This window comes from Euprymna scolopes, chromosome 9, assembly GCF_053919585.1.
Source record: "Euprymna scolopes isolate OS-2025 chromosome 9, ASM5391958v1, whole genome shotgun sequence".
In the NCBI taxonomy this organism is placed as follows: Eukaryota; Metazoa; Mollusca; class Cephalopoda; order Sepiida; family Sepiolidae; genus Euprymna; species Euprymna scolopes.
The window spans coordinates 82,944,668-82,968,703 of record NC_136490.1 but is presented as its reverse complement, the minus strand read 5'-3'; the positions used below and the strand labels follow the sequence as shown (position 1 = coordinate 82,968,703).

Below are 24,036 nucleotides of genomic sequence, written 5' to 3'. Positions count from 1 at the left end.
CCCGGTATGAAAGGCCGAGAAATTGCCTTTCGATTCAGTTTTGCTTTTATATGAAAAAGTCGAACAAACACGCGAGAAGGCAGAATAGCGGGAATTTTATAAAAGTTGCTCAAATAAAAGATGTAGATGATCTCCGTTCACAAATCATAGATATTACAATCTAGGGAGTATATAAAATATAGTACCTCCCCCCCCCCTCCCCGAGAACCCTCATGAAAAAAGCCTTTGCTGGACATACAAATATGTGCGCAGCTGTTTTGTCTTTTATATATATACTAGCGGGGGTACCCGGCGTAGCCTGGGTGTTTGGAGGTGTGTGTGCTGTTAAATAAAAAAGAAACCAGGGGGGGGGGGGGATAAAAGTTGGTAGGATCGAACCCGAAGCCCTGAGGCGAATTTTGAAAATAAAATCGGCCAGCCAGAATGAGAGATGTTTGAATGTAAGAACCAAATTGACAGGTGCGCGCACGGACGACGACGTAAGCAATAGCTATTCAGCAAATGAGGTCAATGACCAGGTTTGTTTGTTATAAGCGAAGTAAAAAAAGAAAACATAAAAACGAACGTTAAAACTTTAGCGGGGGAGGAGGTAATCAAAACAAAAAAAAAAAAAGAAACAAAAAAAATAACGTAGGACAAACAAATGATGTTAAATGTAAAAATCGAAAAAACAAAAAAAAAATGGCTTAAATAAGCCTGTTTCAATATTGAAATTTAAAAAATCGGTGGGTACCTGGGTGTTTTTGGGTGTGTGGTCGGTGGTGGATAAGCAAAGTAAAAAAAAAACAAAAAAAAAAACAGAAAAATGAACGTTACGTGAAAAATGGCTTAAATAACACTGGTTCAATATTTAAATTTAAAAAATCAAAAAAAAAAAAAAAAAAAAGACCTCACACCACGATTCGAACCCAAAACGTTTAGATAACGAACCAACACACTAATGCAACGTACATGAAATTTAGTCAGTTTTTCAACTATTTAAAGTAAATCAGGTCCTGATGTCATCTGACGCATGCGTAGAACCGGTTGTCGTCACAAGAGGACCGTTTTTGTTGAGCTCCTTCCCCCTGTCGAAAATTGTCGATTTCGGGGTGAAAAAATGAACGTTTTTGGCCAATTTTTCGAGCGAAGGATGGAGCTTCAATATGATACCGAGTTTGTGAATTTTCGTCGTATCTGTCGAAAGTTTTTAGCGGACACACATACACACATTTTCACTTTTATATTTATAGATAGACTAGCGAGGGGTACCTGGCGTTGGCTGGGTGTTCGGAGGTGTGTGTGTGTGAAAACTGGGGGGGGGGGGAAATAAAAAAAATGTTTTGGTAGGTAAGTATGAGGATCGAACCCGAACCCTTAAGGCAAAGTTGTAAATTAAAGTGTAAAAAAAAACATGCGATGTTAACCATTGCCCCACCGCGAGATACTAACGGAAACACGTTTGAATTTAATTACTTGGATTTGGCAGGTGCATGTTTTAATGACTTAATGAGGTCAACTTTTGACTGCGGAATAGCATTTCATTTAGTGCAGGAATGCTTTTTTTTTTTTAATTTTTCCCCCAAGACGTTGGGGGTAGGGGGGAAACATAGGAAAAGGCCTAACCTACATGCGGCGAGCGAAAACTGTTGAATATTTATCTTCCCAAAGTCGAGCAAATTAAATAGACAGGCGAGCTCCGTTGTTAACTGTGAGATATTACGATTTACATGTGATATAAAAAGTTTTAAAAAGTTGTGAACAGACTGACCGCTTCTCTGAAAAAAGCCTTTCTTGGACATACACAAAAAGCGAACATACATTTTCACTTTTATATATATAGACTAGCGGGGAGTACCTGGCGATACCCAGGTGTTTTAAGGTGTGTATGGTTTTGGGTAAATCCAAACTCCCGGGGGGGGGGGGGTAAAATAAAAAAAAGTTTTGGTAGATGAGTATGAGGATCGAACCCTTGAGGCAAAGTTGGAAATTAAAGTGTTAAAAAAAAAAAATGTGCGACGCTAACCACTGGGCCACCGCGACATACAAAGGAACACGTTTGAATTTATTTATTTAGCTATTGACAGGTAGCAGCAATAAAAGTTAACTCTGCTGCTTTTATTTGACCTAATTATTGAGGTCAAATAGAACAGTTAACTTGGGTTTGACTGGTTTTTTCCCCAACATATGTTGGGGAGGGGGAAACCAGCTCCCCATTTTCCAGACTGATTAGCAACTATCTGATATAAGAGGCCTTTGTCCCCACATTGATCAAAGCTGATTGCTTCTGGACATTTCCTGGGCGCGATGCCAAGAACTGTGTTAACTTTGAATTAGTTTCGCTTTTTATACGAAAAAGCCCAATCAACACGCGAGAAGCCAAAATAGCAATAATTTTGTAAAAGTCGATGTAAATAAATCTATACGCTACGCGCTTTCCTAAGTCCTAGATATTATTATATAATATACTATACTATATAAACTATGATATACTATATAAACAGTTGTAAGCGATCGTAACGACCTCAGGAGCGTGTGCGAAAGAAGCCTTTGCGAGACATACACAAAATGATCACACACATTTTGCCTTTTATATGTATAGATGTTGAATTCAGCACAAGATTAAATTGTTACAATTTGTAATATGGATGCATTTTGATTCTCTTCAATGCTATTTGTATGCAGTTGGAGAAGAGCATTCCAAAAGTAACACCTATTTTTTTAGTCTGCTTGAATGGATCAGAGGGCATTGCAAATTGCATTGACGTGAAGACTAAATTAAACGTTTCATCACTTTGTTGCAGGGACTCTAAGAAAGCAACCTCCGCCATGGACTTGCGTCTGAAGCAGATATGTCATTAAATTACTGACAAAAGTTTATTGAGACTGAGGGTGACTAGATAAAAAAATAAATTCTGGAGAACAAAAGGTTTCTTCTTTTAATGGTACTACTCCCATGTTCGTAGTACTTCCTTTTAAGTTAAAAAAAATCTTTACTTTTAGAATAACCCTCGTATATGTAATAGAATTACATATAGAATATGCCTCGTATATGTAATAGAATAAGCCTCGTATATGTAATAGAATAAGCCTCGTATATGTAATAGAATAATCCTCGTATATGTAATAGAATAATCCTCGTATATGTAATAGAATTACATATAGAATATAAGTCTCGTATATGTAATAGAATAACCCTCGTATATGTAATAGAATTACATATAGAATATAATCCTCGTATATGTAATAGAATAATCCTCGTATATGTAATAGAATAATCCTCGTATATGTAATAGAATAATCCTCGTACATGTAATAGAATAATCCTCTTATATGTAATAGAATAAGCCTCGTATATGTAATAGAATAATCCTCGTATATGTAATAGAATTACATATAGAATATAAGCCTCGTATATGTAATAGAATAACCCTCGTATATGTAATAGAATTACATATAGAATATAAGTCTCGTATATGTAATAGAATAACCCTCGTATATGTAATAGAATTACATATAGAATATAATCCTCGTATATGTAATAGAATAATCCTCGTATATGTAATAGAATAATCCTCGTATATGTAATAGAATAAGCCTCGTATATGTAATAGAATAATCCTCGTATATGTAATAGAATTACATATAGAATATAAGCCTCGTATATGTAATAGAATTACATATAGAATATAAGCCTAGTATATGTAATAGAATAATCCTCGTATATGTAATAGAATTACATATAGAATAAAAGCCTCGTATATGTAATAGAATAACCCTCGTATATGTAATAGAATTACATATAGAATATAAGCCTCGTATATGTAATAGAATAATCCTCGTATATGTAATAGAATTACATATAGAATATAATCCTCGTATATGTAATAGAATAAGCCTCGTATATGTAATAGAATAATCCTCGTATATGTAATAGAATTACATATAGAATATAAGCCTCGTATATGTAATAGAATAACCCTCGTATATGTAATAGAATTACATATAGAATATAATCCTTGTATATGTAATAGAATAACCCTCGTATATGTAATAGAATTACATATAGAATATAATCCTTGTATATGTAATAGAATTACATATAGAATATTAGCCTCGTATATGTAAAAGAATAACCCTCGTATATGTAATAGAATTACATATAGAATATTAGCCTCGTATATGTAAAAGAATAACCCTCGTATATGTAATAGAATTACATATAGAATATAAGCCTCGTATATGTAATAGAATTACATATAGAATATAATCCTTGTATATGTAATAGAATAATCCTCGTATATGTAATAGAATAATCCTCGTATATGTAATAGAATAAGCCTTGTATATGTAATAGAATAATCCTCGTATATGTAATAGAATTACATATAGAATATGTCTCGTATATGTAATAGAATAACCCTCGTATATGTAATAGAATTACATATAGAATATAATCCTCGTATATGTAATAAAATAATCCTCGTATATGTAATAGAATTACATATAGAATATAAGCCTCGTATATGTAATAGAATAACCCTCGTATATGTAATAGAATTACATATAGAATATAATCCTCGTATATGTAATAAAATAATCCTCGTATATGTAATAGAATTACATATAGAATATAAGCCTCGTATATGTAATAGAATAACCCTTGTATATGTAATAGAATTACATATAGAATATAAGCCTCGTATATGTAATAGAATAACCCTCGTATATGTAATAGAATTACATATAGAATATAAGTCTCGTATATGTAATAGAATAACCCTCGTATATGTAATAGAATTACATATAGAATATAATCCTCGTATATGTAATAGAATAATCCTCGTATATGTAATAGAATTACATATAGAATATAAGCCTCGTATATGTAATAGAATAATTCTCGTATATGTAATAGAATAAGCCTCGTATATGTAATAGAATAATCCTCGTATATGTAATAGAATTACATATAGAATATAAGCCTTGTATATGTAATAGAATAACCCTCGTATATGTAATAGAATTACATATAGAATATAAGCCTCGTATATGTAATAGAATAACCCTCGTATATGTAATAGAATAACCCTCGTATATGTAATAGAATTACATATAGAATATAAGCCTCGTATATGTAATAGAATAATCCTCGTATATGTAATAGAATTACATATAGAATATAATCCTCGTATATGTAATAGAATAATCCTCGTATATGTAATAGAATAATCCTTATATATGTAATAGAATAATCCTTGTATATGTAATAGAATAATCCTTGTATATGTAATAGAATAAGCCTCGTATATGTAATAGAATAATCCTCGTATATGTAATAGAATTACATATAGAATATTAGCCTCGTATATGTAAAAGAATAACCCTCGTATATGTAATAGAATTGCATATAGAATATAATCCTCGTATATATAATAGAATAAGCCTCGTATATGTAATAGAATAACCCTCGTATATGTAATAGAATTACATATAGAATATAAGCCTCATATATGTAATAGAATAACCCTCGTATATGTAATAGAATTACATATAGAATATAATCCTTGTATATGTAATAGAATAATCCTCGTATATGTAATAGAATAAGCCTTGTATATGTAATAGAATAATCCTCGTATATGTAATAGAATTACATATAGAATATGTCTCGTATATGTAATAGAATAACCCTCGTATATGTAATAGAATTACATATAGAATATAATCCTCGTATATGTAATAAAATAATCCTCGTATATGTAATAGAATTACATATAGAATATAAGCCTCGTATATGTAATAGAATAACCCTTGTATATGTAATAGAATTACATATAGAATATAAGCCTCGTATATGTAATAGAATAACCCTCGTATATGTAATAGAATTACATATAGAATATAAGTCTCGTATATGTAATAGAATAACCCTCGTATATGTAATAGAATTACATATAGAATATAATCCTCGTATATGTAATAGAATAATCCTCGTATATGTAATAGAATTACATATAGAATATAAGCCTCGTATATGTAATAGAATAATTCTCGTATATGTAATAGAATAAGCCTCGTATATGTAATAGAATAATCCTCGTATATGTAATAGAATTACATATAGAATATAAGCCTTGTATATGTAATAGAATAACCCTCGTATATGTAATAGAATTACATATAGAATATAAGCCTCGTATATGTAATAGAATAACCCTTGTATATGTAATAGAATTACATATAGAATATAAGCCTTGTATATGTAATAGAATAACCCTCGTATATGTAATAGAATTACATATAGAATATAAGCCTCGTATATGTAATAGAATAACCCTCGTATATGTAATAGAATTACATATAGAATATAAGCCTCGTATATGTAATAGAATAATCCTCGTATATGTAATAGAATTACATATAGAATATAAGCCTTGTATATGTAATAGAATAACCCTCGTATATGTAATAGAATTACATATAGAATATAAGCCTCGTATATGTAATAGAATAACCCTTGTATATGTAATAGAATTACATATAGAATATAAGCCTTGTATATGTAATAGAATAACCCTCGTATATGTAATAGAATAATCCTCTTATATGTAATAGAATAAGCCTCGTATATGTAATAGAATAATCCTCGTATATGTAATAGAATTACATATAGAATATAAGCCTCGTATATGTAATAGAATAACCCTTGTATATGTAATAGAATTACATATAGAATATAAGCCTTGTATATGTAATAGAATAAGCCTCGTATATGTAATAGAATTACATATAGAATATAAGCCTCGTATATGTAATAGAATAACCCTCGTATATGTAATAGAATTACATATAGAATATAAGCCTCGTATATGTAATAGAATAATTCTCGTATATGTAATAGAATAAGCCTCGTATATGTAATAGAATAATCCTCGTATATGTAATAGAATTACATATAGAATATAAGCCTCGTATATGTAATAGAATAACCCTCGTATATGTAATAGAATTACATATAGAATATAAGCCTCGTATATGTAATAGAATAACCCTTGTATATGTAATAGAATTACATATAGAATATAAGCCTTGTATATGTAATAGAATAACCCTCGTATATGTAATAGAATTACATATAGAATATAATCCTCGTATATGTAATAGAATAAGCCTCGTATATGTAATAGAATAATCCTCGTATATGTAATAGAATTACATATAGAATATAAGCCTCGTATATGTAATAGAATAATTCTCGTATATGTAATAGAATTACATATAGAATATAAGCCTCATATATGTAATAGAATAATCCTCGTATATGTAATAGAATAATCCTCGTATATGTAATAGACAGTAAATAGTAAACTTGCCATGCATGTAGCACTTTTTTTTTAAATCTAGAAAACATTTTAAGTCGATTCTCTCAATTTGTGAACTTACTGTTCTCACCTGTTTTTGAAGAAACATTTCTTGCTATACAGAAAAAATTCTCATAAACTACAGTTACTGATGAATACATAATTTTTATTTTTTCAAGCTAGCTGAAGAAATCTGTATCTTTTAGGGGCATATCTGATGACATTGATCAAGACCAAATTAATTCTACATTCATAAAGAATATGCCAATGGGCCACATACTGGCCATGGATGGCGATCCATGATGTCTTGGAACGGAATCCTAGTGGTGGAATGAATTGGAGGCCAGGGTTTAGCACCTCCACTTCGCAACACATCATTTTGACTCTTACCTGGGGTAGACTGGTAGTCGGAGAGGCCCAATCTGATGAATCGGCTGGTTTTGTCTTTTCAGATCTATAAAATCTGAATTAGTATGATGGCTGTAGGGCCAATCTTGCTTAAAGGCTGCATATCTTTCTCTGGAGTGAGTAATTATCTTGGAAATGAAAACTCAAGGACAGAAATTTAAACTGTCAATTATTAGCACAAGCACACACTCCTGATCAAAAACTTAAAACCACTTGTAAATCATTAAAAAGAGTCTTTTTTTTTTTTTTTTTTTAAGGATAAATTTTAAACTCCTCCCACTTAAGGTTACCAATACTACAACATAAAAGGTTATGGAAAAAAAAAAAACACATTCCAAACATTTAATTTCGAAATTTACATTTTTATAAAATGAGGCATTTTACACTTGACCAAAATTATGAGACCAGAAGTATAAATTCTATTTTAGTTCTTACAGATTAGCAATCACTGCGTAAAGGTGTCACCATGTCTAAAGCAAGCAAACTTACCAAAGTTGAGTGTGCTCAAATTCTAGATTTCCATAAGCAAGGTTTGTCACAGCAGGCGACTGCAGCTAAAACTGATTTGCAACTTTCTAAAGAATAGTGAAAATTATAAAAACATAAATTCCACCGGTAGGCCCCTCAAAATTTATCCTGCATTGAGTAGGAGAATAAAAAGGGTTGTCGTGAAAGACAGGAGACTTTCTTCTAGTCAAATTAAGGCAGTCACAGATGCTGATTGCATTCCAATAACTATCAGACGACGCAACAAAAAGGAAATAAAAAAATTCCTTGCCTGCTTCTACGTTACAAGGTGCTTAAGGTTTGGTTGTGAATAGCAAACATGGCGTGTTGAGAAGAAAATCCTTTTTTCTAATGAGAAAAAATGACGCCAAACAAGGATTTCATATAGATGGTTCTGATGGCTCCCGTAATATTGGCACAACAAAAACATGCCTCATGAAATTTTCTTATAGATAATAGTTTCAGAATTATTTTCATGTATAATATGTAAATATTTGATAATTATTAATTGTGGAAATTTCTTTAAAATGTTATCTTTTATAGAAATTCAAATCCGCTTAACGGGGAAAACAGCGCTCAACTAACTAAAGTCAGCGCATTAACGGGTTTAGTTTGTATTCTCTTAAAAATAAAAAAAACTTTTTTCTGCTTTCAAAATGAAAGCAGAAAAATCAGTTTCATTTTTTAGTCTAAGTTTGTCAATTTAAAAAAATGATTTTCAAGTTATGCAAATTTGATTTCCAAACAATACTATTTTGTTGTTTTAACACTTTTAGTACACATGTACTAAAAGTGTTAGAAAACAACAAAATGTACAAAGTATATTCGTTTCTGTTATCATTGTATTTACTTCTTATTTGTACTTAAGGTAGAATTGTGTTTTTTAGTAGTCATAAAAAAAACAGAAAACAAATATATAACAAATAAAAAGTACTTGTGCACTTATGCTACCATGTTAAAATAATAACGTTATTTAGAAACCCATTCTTAACATGGGGAAGGAAAGGGGTTTTGTTAACTATTCTGTACTTTCGACTAACAATTAAATGAAAAGATATCGTGAAACTAGAATTTATCTTTAACTCATTATCAAGACCATTTTCTTTAATCTGTAAAACAAACCCGTTTTTTAACTGAGGATATTTAAATAACAATAATAATAATAAGGCAGTTCGATAAAGAATTTCATTGTGATGCATTTTGTAAATTTTTACCTTGTTTCCACCTTAACGTTTTTCTTTTAAATGACTACTATCTTTTAAGGTTTTTGGGTATGCTAAAAGCGAATATTGCATTTAAATTTTCCGCAAATAAGCAGCTTTCCGGATGTTAAGTAATATCATTTCTTACATTATTGCTGGTGGCCATCTTGGTATACGTGTTTGCACATAGTTTCTCAGGGTTGCGTTTGCACGTACCAAGATGGCAACCAGCGATAACACAAGAAATGACATTGCTTAATATCCAGAAAACTACTTATTTGCAGAAAATTTAAATGCGATATTCGTTTTCAGCATACCCTAAAACCTTTAAAAGTAATCATATTAAATGTTAAGAGGCTTCCAGCTCTATCCAGAACCTGCCCCAATCACCCATTATCCCATCACTGTAGATCTTGGATATTAGTGATGAAGAAGATATCTATGAAAAAGAAATTATAAGTGTAAGGGGGGGGGTCACAAACTCCAGTATACTATCTTGACAACCTCAGAGGGTTCCAGTGGTACGAATGAGAACTGCGATAACTGGCTTGTCCTGCTGGAAATCACGTATGCGGGGATACCACATGGGTTGTTACTATTTAGCCCATAGCTGGATCAGCATGCATCAACACGAGGGCATGTCCACACACTGAAGGGCCATGATGCTCATGCTATGAGGTGCTGATTCTTTGAGATTTCTGTCTGGGACCTTACTCTTAGTCCTTGGCTCAAGAAAAAAAAAATTGGACCACAAGGCAGCGGGGCATCAGTTACTTTTTAGGGTGCTGACCGCTTGCCTGTAGCCATGGGCAGGTGGGGTTGGCAACACGTAACCCTGATCTAATATCATGAAAAGTCATGTTTAATGAAACAGCAGTAGGGCCAGGGAGGGACTCTGAGATAGGATCACACATTTTCAATGAGATTGCCGGATTCTATAGAAAAGATGGGCAGGCAGACGCACATTTAGCTATATTTGGGTTTTAACCGGGAAAAATTGGTGTGAAAATTTAAAAAATAAAATATTTTCCAGGTGAAGATCAAACGATGGCATTACGAATATGCATGCGAATCATGCCGATGTTTTAATTTTTAGCCTTACAGCAAACATGTCTTCATAACTCAGACATTAACATCAAAGGAAAAAGTAAATTGTAAGCACATGAGTCATTTTTTTTTACTTTTTAAATCATTACTATATATTGGGTCCAATATAATAACAAATATGAAATGTGCATTAATCAAAATATCATATTTAAGCATATTTTACGACTTGGCAATGCCAGGCGGCGTGCTAGTAAATCAAAAGTTCAACAATATTTCACCATTCACAATGAACAATCACCAAAGCTGACATAGATTTAACATTAACGCAAAAATAAAATGCAACAAACAACCACATCTGCCAAAATTAGGTTCAAAGAATTTAGAGGCAAATACTCAAACCATAATTCCCTCTACACTGACGGGTCAAAACCCATAGACGGGACAGGAGTAGCAGCGATTAATTTAAAAAAAAAAAAATAAAAAAAAATACCAACAAATTAGATTACCAAATGAAGCATTCACTTACACAGCCGAACTCATGCAGTTAAAATGGGCATTCATTGGGTATGATCAAGAATACAGAGATAGACATTTTCAGACTTTCTATCAAGCAAGAAGGAAACCAGAACAACTCATACAAGAGATGTTAGATATTTGGATTCCTTGTGATGTGAGTAGTAATGCAAATCAAATGACTGACACACTTGCAAAAGCTAAAAGAAATGACGATAACAATTCTAAAACTCCCATAAAGCCAAAATCAAACCCTATTGAGAAAAAAAATGGCAATCTACATCGGACATGTTCCCAAATAACAAACGTCAACTGACAATTAAACTGGAAATCACAGAACTACTACCCAATCAAAGACAAGATATCATATTGAGCATAATTAGGATTAGACATACATACTTAACACATGCCTACCTGCTCAAAGGAGAAATAGCACCTTAATGTACCTGCTGCAATCAACTACTCTTTGTTCTAGAAGAGTTGGAAATCAGATCAACTGCAAAATCACTCTTTCGTCTCCTTTCCCTTATGTTTTGCAATGCAAAAAACAGAAACAACAATTTATCTCTATAAAGCAACCAAACCAAATAAATATTTGAAGATATGAGGAATTTGAAGCATGAAAATTTTTACTAAAATGGTTGAATTTTGCATTTTGATAATGCATAGTTTCACATTTTCCTTTTTTTTCTACCAAGATTTATTTTAAACTCCTATATTTCTCATTCTTTGACCTGATCTATGATTAAATAAGATTTAGTGGTGAATTTCCTCAACATCGTCTGGAGTCTCTGTCTACAAGATTATTTTACTTTAATTTTAAAAAAATCCATTGTACCATAACTGTTACAATGGATTTTTTTTCCAGTGGGTTAGTTTTGATTTCGATCTAGCAAAATTGCTGAAAGATTCTTTCTCTATTCATGGGAATTAACAAAAATAAAAAAAATCCCATTGCAACGAAAAAACTGATATTAAATTTGTCTATTGAAGTTTTATATTTTTCTTTTTTACATTGATGATGACAATATTCTGTCTTCTAAGACAATGGCATTCTGCACCTAGTTTGGTGCACTACAGCGTTTGCTGTGGTTATATAAGTCTAATTCTGTATTTGCAGCTTTGTTGGCATTTATTGCTGGTGTAGTCAGCGGTAAGGATAGTGAGGGTGGCAGGGGTGGGCTATATCCTTTGTTGTTTATGAGTTCTTTCATTTTTTTTTTTTTTTTTTTTTTTTTTTACATGGTAGTCACCACTTATCAAGGCCCAGAAGCCACTTGGGGATAAGGGTTATTGTGTGTACAGTAATCAATGGGATAATATCGTAGTAATCATTAGTAATGGAGATTTGATAAAGAGTCTTAAGAGGGCGGTTTATCAGGAATTTTTTTATGTTGGACTTGAAGACCTCTAAGTTGTAGTCAGGTGGGAAACAAGCAAACAGAAGAGAGTTCCACAGGCGTGCACTTCTAAGAAAGAAGCTTTGTTCATGGAATCTACATTTTGATTTAGGCACAGATAAAGAATGGGGGAAATTATTGACAGTGGTTTCAGCTAGACGGGTGTTTTTCGGTTAAGATTGCCGAGGGGGGGGGCAGAGAGACTCAGATGAGCACTTGCTATAGAAATAATGCTAAAACAAAGACAGGCTCACAATGTATCTTCTGTGGGAGAGAGGTTGCAGGGAAGAGAAAAGGGCACCCTTCACTAAACCATGAAGTCTATTTTGTACTCGCATAGGGTAAAATTAGCTGCAAAGTTCTTGGCAAATAGTTTGGCCTTGTCTGATGCTGACAAGATGACCTCAGATCCATGGTTGGGATAGAACGCACACTTCTGTTCAGGATCCTGTTTGCTATTTGCCAAAACTGGTGGGAACCAAGCCGCTGCTCAGCTACTTTGGATTTGACGGACTGAGCATATAGCTCTCTTGCAATTGTTATTACTCTTTTACAGTGGTTGCTGGCAGTCCTGAAAGCAGCTTTAGTCTCATTACGTTGGTATCTATGGAAAAAGTGATTTCTGTGTGCGATGGCAACAGCACATTCTGGGGAGAACCATGGCTGGCTGTTAGGTTTTTGTTGGAATTTTTTGGATAGTATGAATCGGTCTATGCCTACAATTAACCATTTGGTCAGGTCTGATACTATAGAGGACACATCCTTTGTAAACATGGAATGCAGAGATAGATCAGATATATATGTATGGAAGCTATCCCAGTCAGCCATAGAGTATCGATATTGTCTTTCATTGAAAACTGCTAGGTCCTTCAGCCTCACTTTCTCACTTTGAGCCGGAACTTTCTTTAGGAAGGGACTTTCCTCTCCTCTTACCATTTTCTCTGCTTGAGCAAAAGCAGTCGCCTATCCATCAGAGTTTTGTCTTTTGTTCCTCTGAAATCTTGGGAATTCTCGCGGTTAGTCTCACCTCCTTTCCAATAAAACCAACCATGCTTACCGCTTCTTCTTCTTCCTCTCCCAGCCCTTGTGTATTGACAGCAAACAGAACAGATTTTCTGTCTTTTGGAGGTGAGTGCATTAGAAGAATTACTATTACAGTTCCATAGGTGACCACGCCATATAGGAAGTCCTTTGGGATTTGACCATTTTCCATCCTGCACACATAACCATTTCAGCGCAGTAGTCTCTGAGTGAGAATGATACACATACTTGGCATACAGGCCTGAGACAAGTCATCTGCATTTGTGACCTGATCCTGCCAGGTGATGTCTTCGTTCTTGGTGTGAGTACAAAGTCCAGAACACAACCATAAAGAAAATGCCTAACATGTAGGCCTGATATACTCATCTTTGTGTTGAGTGATAGCAAGGTATTGTCCTACATTTTCTTGGCTAGGAGGGCCAGTGGCTGCTTTGCCTATCCTTATGTTGAGACAATTGCTGAAGGTGGTAGAGCCAAGATAGATGAACTTGTCTATCATTTCCAGAGTCTTATCACCAATAATGATCATATCTTGGCCCATGATGTTGATTTTCTTCAGGCTGATAAGGGCGAACTCTCTGCATGTGTTTGTAAAGTGGGAGATGAGACGTTGAAGACTTTCCTCAGAGTGAATAGTGAGAGCTGCATCATCTGCAAGTGTACCGTCTTCTTACTCTGAAACTGGCAAAATTTAATAGATTGTCGTCATTCCTAGTGTGGAGAAAAATGCCATTGTCTGACTCATGGCATGTGTAGTGCAAGAGCAAGGAGAAGATGTCAAAGAGCATAGGTACCAAGACTCATCATTGCTTCATGGCACCCTTGATTAGGAAGAGGTTCGAGAATAATTAATCATACTGGATCGTGCCCATCATCATGCCATCAAAGAATATGATCATCTGAGAATGAGAGTGAAAAGACTTACCAAGTCAAATGTTTTGGTCAGGTACAAGGGACGTCTTCACAATCTCTGGAATTCTGTTGCTTTCTGGGGCCTGTTCACAGAAGAACGAGTTAATAGCCTTCATTAATTCATTCATGGTGGGTAGTGGTGTTCTTGATAGCTTTGTCACTGACGTTTTCCCTGGAGGACAACTTTAGTAGTGCTTAGCTCATCTCGCCATTTGTTTACCATGGTCTTTGATGATCTCTCCAGAGGTGAACTTAATGGATGCGATCTTGAAGACAGATACCAAAGGTTTTCTTTATCTCATCTGGTGTTGATACTGTCCGCAGCTGTCTTCACATAACCTAAGCCAGTAGTCATTGGTGCACTTGCAGAAGATCGTCTTGTTGCAGGCATCTCTGTATGTAGCTAGTGTCTTCTCACAGTGTCTCTTTTACTCCTACTCCAGAAGAGATGCTCCTTTTGCAGTGATGGCAGGTTCCATCTCCTCTACCCCAGCCTCAAACCAGTCTTTGTTATTCTTTGTCCTTTTCCCAAAGGTGTCAATGAGAGCCTTGTACACAATCTCGTGGATTAAGTCCTATCGCTATTAAGATGATGTATCGACACAGATGACCATTCTGCATCAGCACAGATGATGTATCGACACAGATGACCATTCTGCATCAGCACAGATGATGTATCGACACAGATGACCATTCTGCATCAGCACAGATGATGTATCGACACAGATGACCATTCTGCATCAGCACAGATGATGTATCGACACAGATGACCATTCTGCATCAGCACAGATGATGTATCGACACAGATGACCATTCTGCTTGGAGCGATGGATCAGCCTAAAATGGAGATGCATCTTGTTGCTGACTAGAGAATGGTCAATGTCACAGTTATCACTGTGGCAACTGCATGTAAGGAGCATGTGGTTCAGTTTAAGTTTCTAGGTGATGACAAAATTCAGCTAGTGGCAATATTTGTATCTGGAATGTCTCCAAGACACTTTATGGTGTAGCTTAATGGCAAAGAAGGTGTTTGTAATGTGCAGGTTTTTGTAGGAGCAGAGCTCCAGTAGCCATTAGTTGTTCTCATTGAGCTTGCCAATGCCAAAGTGTCCAATGCAGTGTGGCCAAAAGCTATAGTCTGCATCCACTCGGACGTTGAAATCTTGGAGCAGGTTTTCTTTTTCTGGGGTTAGTCTGATCCTAGCCTCAGGCTCCTTGTAGAAGACATCTTTAACCTTAGCAAGATGTGTGTTGGATCCAAGAATGTGATAAGGTGCATTGATAGGATGCGCTCCACTGATAGAATAGTTGTGCACTGCAAAGCTGACTCCATGAATCCAGTGCCTATGTGATTCCAGGTTTTATGGGAAGAATGGGTAGGATGTTTTAAGATTGCCACTGTTGACTAGACGTTCTCTTGGGGGACAGCAATGTCAATGTTCTATTTGGCCAGCTCACAGCTGATGATGTTTTTCTAACATGTTTGAAGGTCATTGGAGAGGCTAGAATGCATGGTTCTAACATTCCAAGTTTCCATCCGCAAGGCTGATGGTTTCATTTTCTCTTCCTTTGATTTTTGTCTGGTGTTTTTATAGTAAGCCTTCTGACTATCTAAGCTTTACACACCCAATGAATCAAGGAAGTTGTGACTTAGTTGTACCTTATTGCTCAGGGGCTACTCAAGCTAAGGTTGGCAGTGAATGCAGAGTAGTTTCCAGAGATCTTTCCCAGAGTCAGGAGCAAACCTTGATGCCCAGCTCTATACCAATTGGGTATAAAACTTAGCTTATAAATAAGGCTTAAAACTGGGAACTTCTGACTCGTGTTGTTTCTACACTGATAAAGCAAAGCTGGAGATCTCTCCAGGTGCAGGAAACTTAGGTTTGGCCAGTTACTAGGGTCCCCCTCTTGGCAGTTGGTTAGTTACAGCCTCTGACAGAAAGGCAAACCAATACAGTTGGTGCCAGTGCAGCTGCAGGAGTTGTCAGAAAGATGGTGCAGAGCTTCAGTATCTGCCTTTTGGGACTCTAAACACAATATTTGTTGGAATTTACTCTTAGCTTTGCCTTTCCATTGATTGAACGTTAGGGTTATGCCTGTCTTTATTTCTTATTTGTTAGAATTTTTGTTCAGATACTTTTAATGGCTTTAATAGGATATTTAATATCATTTTGGTATTTAAAATTTTGATACTAAAAATTATTATAAGATATTTCATATTATATATTATAAAGATATTAGAAATATTATTATATTATATTATTATAAAAATATTAGAAGCATAGAATTATTTCAATTCTATAAATGTTTCTAATCTTTTTCTGATATTAACGTTCAAAGCTAGAAAATTGTTATGAAAATTATTTTTTCTTTTCACTAAAGTTAAATTTTCAGAATTCACCAAATTTTTGTTTACATTTGATTGATCAAAATTCATATTTTCCAAATCTGTTCATAAATCTCTTTTCAGGGTCAGGAAAGGATACAGATGTCAGTGTGGAAAGAGTTATAAAACTTCACAAGGTTTAAGAAATCACAGTCAACAGTGTTCTACGTTGGATATTCTTTCACTATCTCAACAGCAGCAGCATCAAACGCAACTGCCACAAAATTGCACTCCTCATCTGCAACAACCTCTTGTACAGCAACAACATCATGTAAGACCAACACACTTGGCTGTGACCCCCTCATCAAAGCCCTCCTTAGCACAACTAACCTGTAATAGTGGGGCAACAGCATCCATGAATACACCCCCAATAACGCCAACCAACCTGTCTACAATGAATCCTTCATTAGCAGCCGCATTCTCTCAATCAGGAATCACACAGGCTCAACTAATGGCCCAATTGCCACCACAGCCACAATCATCATCTTCATCCTCCTCTTCATCGTCATCATTGGCGCATATGCAACTTTTAGCCCAGCCGACCACTGCTTTGGTAACCACTGCCACAGCAGCATATGAACAGTAAACCAAAGAATGACCAGTCACAGTTCCCATCTTTTTTTTTTTTTTTTTTTTTTGTGATCCCCATGCTGTCCCTTCCCAATGTTTTCCAAATTCTCTTACCCCCTCTACTCTATACACCTTCCCCTATATACGGTGCTCTTTTAAACAGCACACTGCGTTGTTTTCAGCCTCCTTCTTTGCTCCTGACTTATTTTGCCCTTTCCTTAGTTGCTGTCATAATATTCTTCATACATGCTTAGTTACACTATGTGCATAACACATCTTTATATACTACACTTATATTGTTAACATTGATTTTTTTTTTTTTTTTGCATTACATTTTGAACACGTTTCTATATGTACAAATGTGCTGCTTAGACCTGAAATGAAATATTTCCATGTAGTTTCTTTTTTTTCTTACAAATCTTTTGTCTTTTTACTCTTCTGCTTAATTTGTCTTCTATTAAGGTAAATGCACCAACAATCACTCAATGGCAAACGTCATTTAATGTGAAAAATTAAGAAATGACAAGTTTTATAATCCTGTTTGAAATTCTATTTAGAAACCGGATATATAAACAGATAATTTTAAATTAGACATTTTGATTTTGAGACCTTATGGAGACTACATGGATAAAAAATTTTATAGTTAGTATCTAAGTATTTATTATAAGTGATATTGACTTGAAATTTATTTCCAAGAAAGATTTCTAAATTTGGAATTTTTTTTTTTTTTTTTAATGTTTATAAAAAATTTTATGATAAAGATTAGAAAAAGTTCAGAAAATTTTAAGAATAAACTGGATGAATTTAGAAATAGTGGTGAAAGAATGAATTTACAAAGGAACTTTTAAAGTCTTAAATATTTGAAGCCTTAAATATTTAAGTGCATGTTTTAAAAGTTGAAATAGGATTAATTAAAATAAGATGCATATGTTTCACAATTACTAGCCATAAATTCATTTTTTGCAACTTTTTCTGAGGATAAGAGTTCATCCGGGTGCAGATGAACAAATTGGGATGAAATGTTTAAGATTGTCTGAAAAATATTTCATGGCATTACTTCATGTAATAATGTCCTTACCATAAAATAAACTTCTGATTAAAAGAAATATCTTATTTAATTCTGAATTCATATTTTTATTGTTTAACACAAAACAAATGACTTTATAAAACTACTGATCTGTTTTTACAGTTGCCATTACGGAATATATTCAGTATATCAGAATTACTGCTTATATAAAAAGTATATGACTAGAAAATCTCTTTAGAAACATCCAATGCTAGAGTTTTGATAAAAAATATTTCTTTATAAATTGAGATAATTTGTTGACCAGATAATAGAGCAGCTTGCATTCCGATTTTTATGCAAACTTAGTAAACGAACATTACAGCTAGAGATATGTGTGAAAGCTAAACAGAAACTGCACTTTATTTTCTAACGCCTAGAAATTGCAAAATTTGGGCAATGTCTAAAGCACCATCCATATATAACTGAAAACAAAGATGACATGACTAAGCAAGATTAGATAACTTATTTTATTTTTGGGTCTGTTTTAGATTCCAGTTGGTCTTTTATCTTCTATTCAGTTTATTAATCTGAAACAGTTTCTATAACCTAGAAATCATTAAAGACAACTATTTTCTAAGACCTTTGTAATGCCTTAAATATTAACAATGCAGTTAGAAAAAAAAATCCATTGTTTTGGCTTTGAATCGCAGATTTTGTGTTTGAAAAACTGATTCTTGGTATGTTTATTTTCAGATAAGTGAATTTTCATATGAAATAAAAAGAAACTTATGCTTTGTTATAACAATGGATTTTTTTATTCTGTTCATGAAATGTGATATCAGTCTGATCATTCAATACTTCTAAATTTTGTGAAAATTAAAAATATTTACATTTCCTTAAAAATTCATTTTATATGGTAGAACACATTTTAACAAATGAGTTTATATTTTTATTTCAAGTAGTAAAAATATTTATTTTATTCCTTTAGTTTGAACAATCCATGATTATCAAAGTGATTGCTGATTCATATTCAAAAAAGCAATGCGATGAAAACTTCTGCAAACCATAACTTTATAACATTCAACATCAAATATCTTAAGAAACTTGTATGTCGAATCTGGTGCCTTTTACCAAAAATGGTGACTTGTTTATTGCTTGTTAATATTTATGTTTGCATCATTATAGCCTTACAATCTTAAAACAATTGTTTTTGTTTGTCTTGTTTAGCTTATTTAAGTTTTTCTGAATTTGAATATTTTTTTAAAGTAATTCAGTTTAGATTCTATTGGTCAGTTAAAGTTTCTTACTTCAATATTCAAACCATTATCATACTTTTCTATAACAAACTATACAAAAGAATTATAAGACTGAGAAAATATTTATTGAACTAAAATTTTCTTGCCTTGGGCACAATTTTCTTCATTATTCAATTTTTTAGTAATTTTTTTTTTTTTTTTTTATTACACTTTCACCCCAAACAAGGCAAATTGCCACTTTGGTGTAGGGGGCTACTATCAGGGGCAACAACTACTGGGGTACTATGTAGGGATTTGGGCAGCAAGGTGTCGGTTCACGTTACACTTGAACTTCTGCACGTCAGTACTGTTGGGGAAGCAGGGACCTGGAATGGAATTCCAGAGTCAGGCGGTTCTGGGGAAGAAACTATTGGAGTAAAAAGATTTTTTACATCTAGGGATCTCTACAGTGTGGGGGTGGAATTTAGCAGCCTATCGGGTTTGTCGAGGGTGCTCACGTCGTGGGGGCACAAGTGATTGCAGTTCGTCAGAGCATTCACCACTAAAATACTTGTAGAAAAGGCAGAGGGATGCAACATTTTGTCGATGGGACAGAGGCTGAAGCTTAGATGCCAGTTCAGGGCCTATCAGGTTTGCGACTCTCTTTTGAACCTTGTCAAGGAGCGAGAGACTAGTAGCAGATGCACCAGCCCAGATGTGGCAGCAATACTCCATACATCGGCGAATGGTGGCCTTATAGAGGTACAGGATACTTTCGGGTGTTAGTAGTTTTCTAGCACGGTAGAGAGAGCCCACCTTTCTTGCAGCGGCCCTGGCAATGCCTTCAATGTAATTGTTCGAACTCATGTTTCCTGTGGACTCTCAGATAAAGAGTCGTTGGCCATTGCTATGGGTGGTAGAGAGGGTTTCTTGTAATTATTGAATGAAACTAGTTTAGTCTTGGCAGCATTGAACGCGACCAACCACTTTTGTCCCCATTCCACTACAGATTGGAGGTCTTCCTCTAGTGTTTCTGCCATTTCTTTAGAAATGTGTTCATTCGTCTTCCTGTCGTGCCTGCCATAGAGTGTAGTGTCATCAGCATATATACCCATCTCAGAGGGAATGTTGTTGGGGAGGTCATTTATGAATATCAGGAACAATAGAGGTCCAAGGATAGAACCCTGGGGCACCCCCGCATGTATATCATATTGTTTAGATGTACGACCGTCGAGGACAACCTGGATTTTTCTCTTATCTAAGAAGGATTTAATTATGTTAAGTATTCTACCAGTGATACCGTATGATCTAATCTTCCTGAGGAGACCCTCATGCCATACCCTGTCAAAAGCCTTAGATATATCTAGAGCTACCGCTCTGCCCTCCCCCGCTTTGTCCAGTGAATGGTATATACGTTCAGAGATCACAGTTAGGATGTCTGCTGTGGAACGGGCTTGTCTAAATCCATATTGTTTGTCAGTCAGTAGTTTAGCATCTGTAAGATGATGGACTAGAGCATGGTTAATTATGGTCTCAAATATTTTGGCGAAAAGTGGGAGGAGGCTAATGGGGCGATAATTTGATGGGTCAGTCCTTTCGCCAGAATTCTTGAATACTGGTACAACAGAAGCAGTTTTCCAACAGCCCAGAAAGCAAGCTTCATTAAGTTATTTGTTGTAGAGTTTGGAGAGAACTGGAGCTACTTCGGCTGAGCACTTTTTTAATAGCACAGCTGGGATAAGATCGGGTCCACATGCTTTTGAGGTGTCAAGGTTTTTTATGATAGCATGCACCTGAGCAGGGGTGGTTTTCAGATCGTCTAGTGTGGCGTCTGTCCGCATAGGAAAGTCAGGTAGGGGGTGGTTGGAAGGGTCCAGTGTGGAGTTTGAGGCAAACCGACTGGCAAGCATGTTAGCCTTGTCGGTTGCTGAGGAGACAACCTCGTGATTGTTGGTTAGTGGGGGAATTGTTGATTGCTCATTATTTACTACACTGTTGTAGATTTTCCAGAAGTCTCGACTTCCTAGTTTTTGTGCTTCGATGTGCTTTTTAGTGGTTTCCGTAAATTCTCTCTTAGCTGTCGCTATTTCTTTCTTAACGTTATTTCTAGCTTCTATATACTTCAGTCTGTTTGAACTGGACTGATGTCGGTTAAACCTACGGTATGCATGCTGCTTTTGAGCAATGGCAGTTGCACAAGTCGACGTAAACCATTGGGGAGAGTGGAGCTTACTATAGAATTTCCGCATGGGAACATGCGCTTCGATTGCAGTTTTGAACCAGTCAGTGGTCTCGTTTGCACATTGTTCAGCAGGGAGAGAGAAAATATTTTTCAATGGAGCATCTCTAATTAGTTCCCTGATGGCTTCCCAGTCAGCCTTATTATAATATCTCGTTGTTTTGAGCACTGGCTCTTCAGTTTTGGGTCTAGAGTTTAGGGCGATTTCAACCATTATCACTGCATGATCAGCGTTCCCGAATGGGCTGTGGGCCTTCGTTATGCAGTCATCGGGAACTGTGGTCAAAAACAGATCTAGAAGTGATGCGTGTTGTTCTTCCTGGTCAGGGAAACGGGTTGGAAACGTAACAATTTGTGATAGGGAGTGAGATATAGCGAAGCTATGGGTTGTGCTGCCCGCTGCATCTGTGTGAGTAGAGAATCCAAGCCAGTTTTTGTGGTGGACATTAAAGTCACCAAATACATGTATTTGTGCGCTAGTGTCAAGGGACAGTGCCGTGTCTATGCTGTCAGATACTTTGTTTATTATGGAGCAGTCCTGAGTCAAGGGAGAGCGGTAGAGAAAATAATAGTAGCTAATATTGTGTTGCATGTTTAGTCTAAAGCACATAAAGGCTTGATCATCTGTTTCTAGGTTTGTTTCTCTAGTCAAGGGAAGGGTATTACGAATGTAAACTCCAAGTCTGTGCATATGTCTGTCAGAGTCCTTACGGCAGAGTGGGAGATATCCAGGCATGTTAAAGTGGTTAGAGGGAATGGAGGAGTGTAGGTTAGTCTCACTTAGTGCTAAGATATCCGGGGTATTTGTTAAGAGAAATGCTTCAACATCAGCTAAGTTAGTTCTAAGCCCACGGATATTTGTGAATGAGAGCCTCAAGGGAGGAGGCAAATTGAATTTGTTTGTCCCTAATCCTGGTTTAAGCTTATTTTTAAATTGTACTGTCGTCATATTTTTTTTTTTAAGAGTTTCGGTAAGGGGGAGCTAAACAAGAGGTTATGCAGAGCTTCAGACATGCATCACAAGTAGACCATCAGCTGACCTTTCTCCAATTAAGATTGTGGCCTCAGGAAAGCCCACCGGGGATGAGTGCAGGGTCCCTTTCCATGCGCATCATGGCACTACAAACAACCCGATATTATTCAACTGTTGATGGAGCAGCCGCTCTAAGCGCTACCAAAGAGTTAGGGCACCTGTACTACCAGTCGGGAACAGCAGCCAGGAACTGTCAATCCGGTACCCTCAACCCATTAGAAGAAGGTCAACCCAATCTAATCGCTCAGGCATATCTTATACTCAAGCACTCCCAAATGTTCAGTTTTAGGGGTGGGGCGTGCTGGGAATGGGGAAGAACGGCGTTCGTTGCCCTAGCCAGGAAACAAGATCTACCGCTGGGTGTTTCTGTCGAATCACCGAGATAGTGTCTCTGTGCTTAACTAATAGGCAAAGAAGGAGTATGGAAGCCGGGCGATAGACAGAGCCTATCTACTCCTTAAGCAATTTAGGTTTGCAAACCGGTGAATTTGTTTGAGTCACCAGCTCTAGGAAGGTTGTCATCCAAGACTGAAGAGGCCTCTCTCCCCTTTGGTTTAGTTTCAGAGTTTTCCTTCTCCTAGACGGATGATCTGGGAAGACCTACTGGGTCCGTCAGCCCTGAGAGGGTTTTCTCCGCGCCTAAGTTCTAATCCAGGTATTTCTGCGACCCCGCGTGGTTAGTGTTACTGGGTTAGTTTGTGGGGGATTATATCTCTACTGATTAGTTACACTCCTCAAAGTGATTTAGGGACATGCTATTTACTTGTTAATGGATAAAGGGGGTGGGTGAAGTTCATGCAGTGTAAGCGTCTATGATTGTAAGAGGGCTTGTTAGGGAGGAGATAATGTGATTTTAGTCTTACCCTTTTTTTTAATTTTATTTATGTTAGCTTAGGTCTAGGATAATGTTACAGTATGAGTAGGTATTAAGAATTGAGCTACGAGTTGTGCCCGAGCTATTTTAGATGATAGGAGGGTTAAGATGTAAGTGCAATATAGTATGGATAAGACAGCAAGTTTTGAGTCATGTGTAATTAGGTGAATAGATATATGGGCAGGTTTTCAGTAGGTGCGAATAGAGTTGAAGTTGTAGTTATTTTCTAGTAAGAGTCATGGGGCATTTTGCATAACAAGGAGTGTCGTTTCAATAACGTATTAATCGTTGCAAAACTCGAGGAGACAGTTGTGTAGTGT

At 35.4% G+C, this 24,036-nt stretch overlaps 1 protein-coding gene across 1 annotated transcript in view; it reads left to right on the top strand.

Moving 5' to 3' along the window:
- The window catches only part of LOC145284734 (juxtaposed with another zinc finger protein 1-like), a 111,842-nt gene extending 94,391 nt beyond the window's left edge, over positions 1-17,451 (top strand). The window contains exon 7 of the mRNA XM_080133677.1: positions 16,844-17,451. Coding sequence (XP_079989803.1) covers positions 16,844-17,345 — 502 coding nt within the window. The 3' untranslated portion in view covers positions 17,346-17,451. The remainder of the gene's footprint in view (positions 1-16,843) is intronic.
- The last annotated feature ends 6,585 nt before the right edge of the window (positions 17,452-24,036 follow it).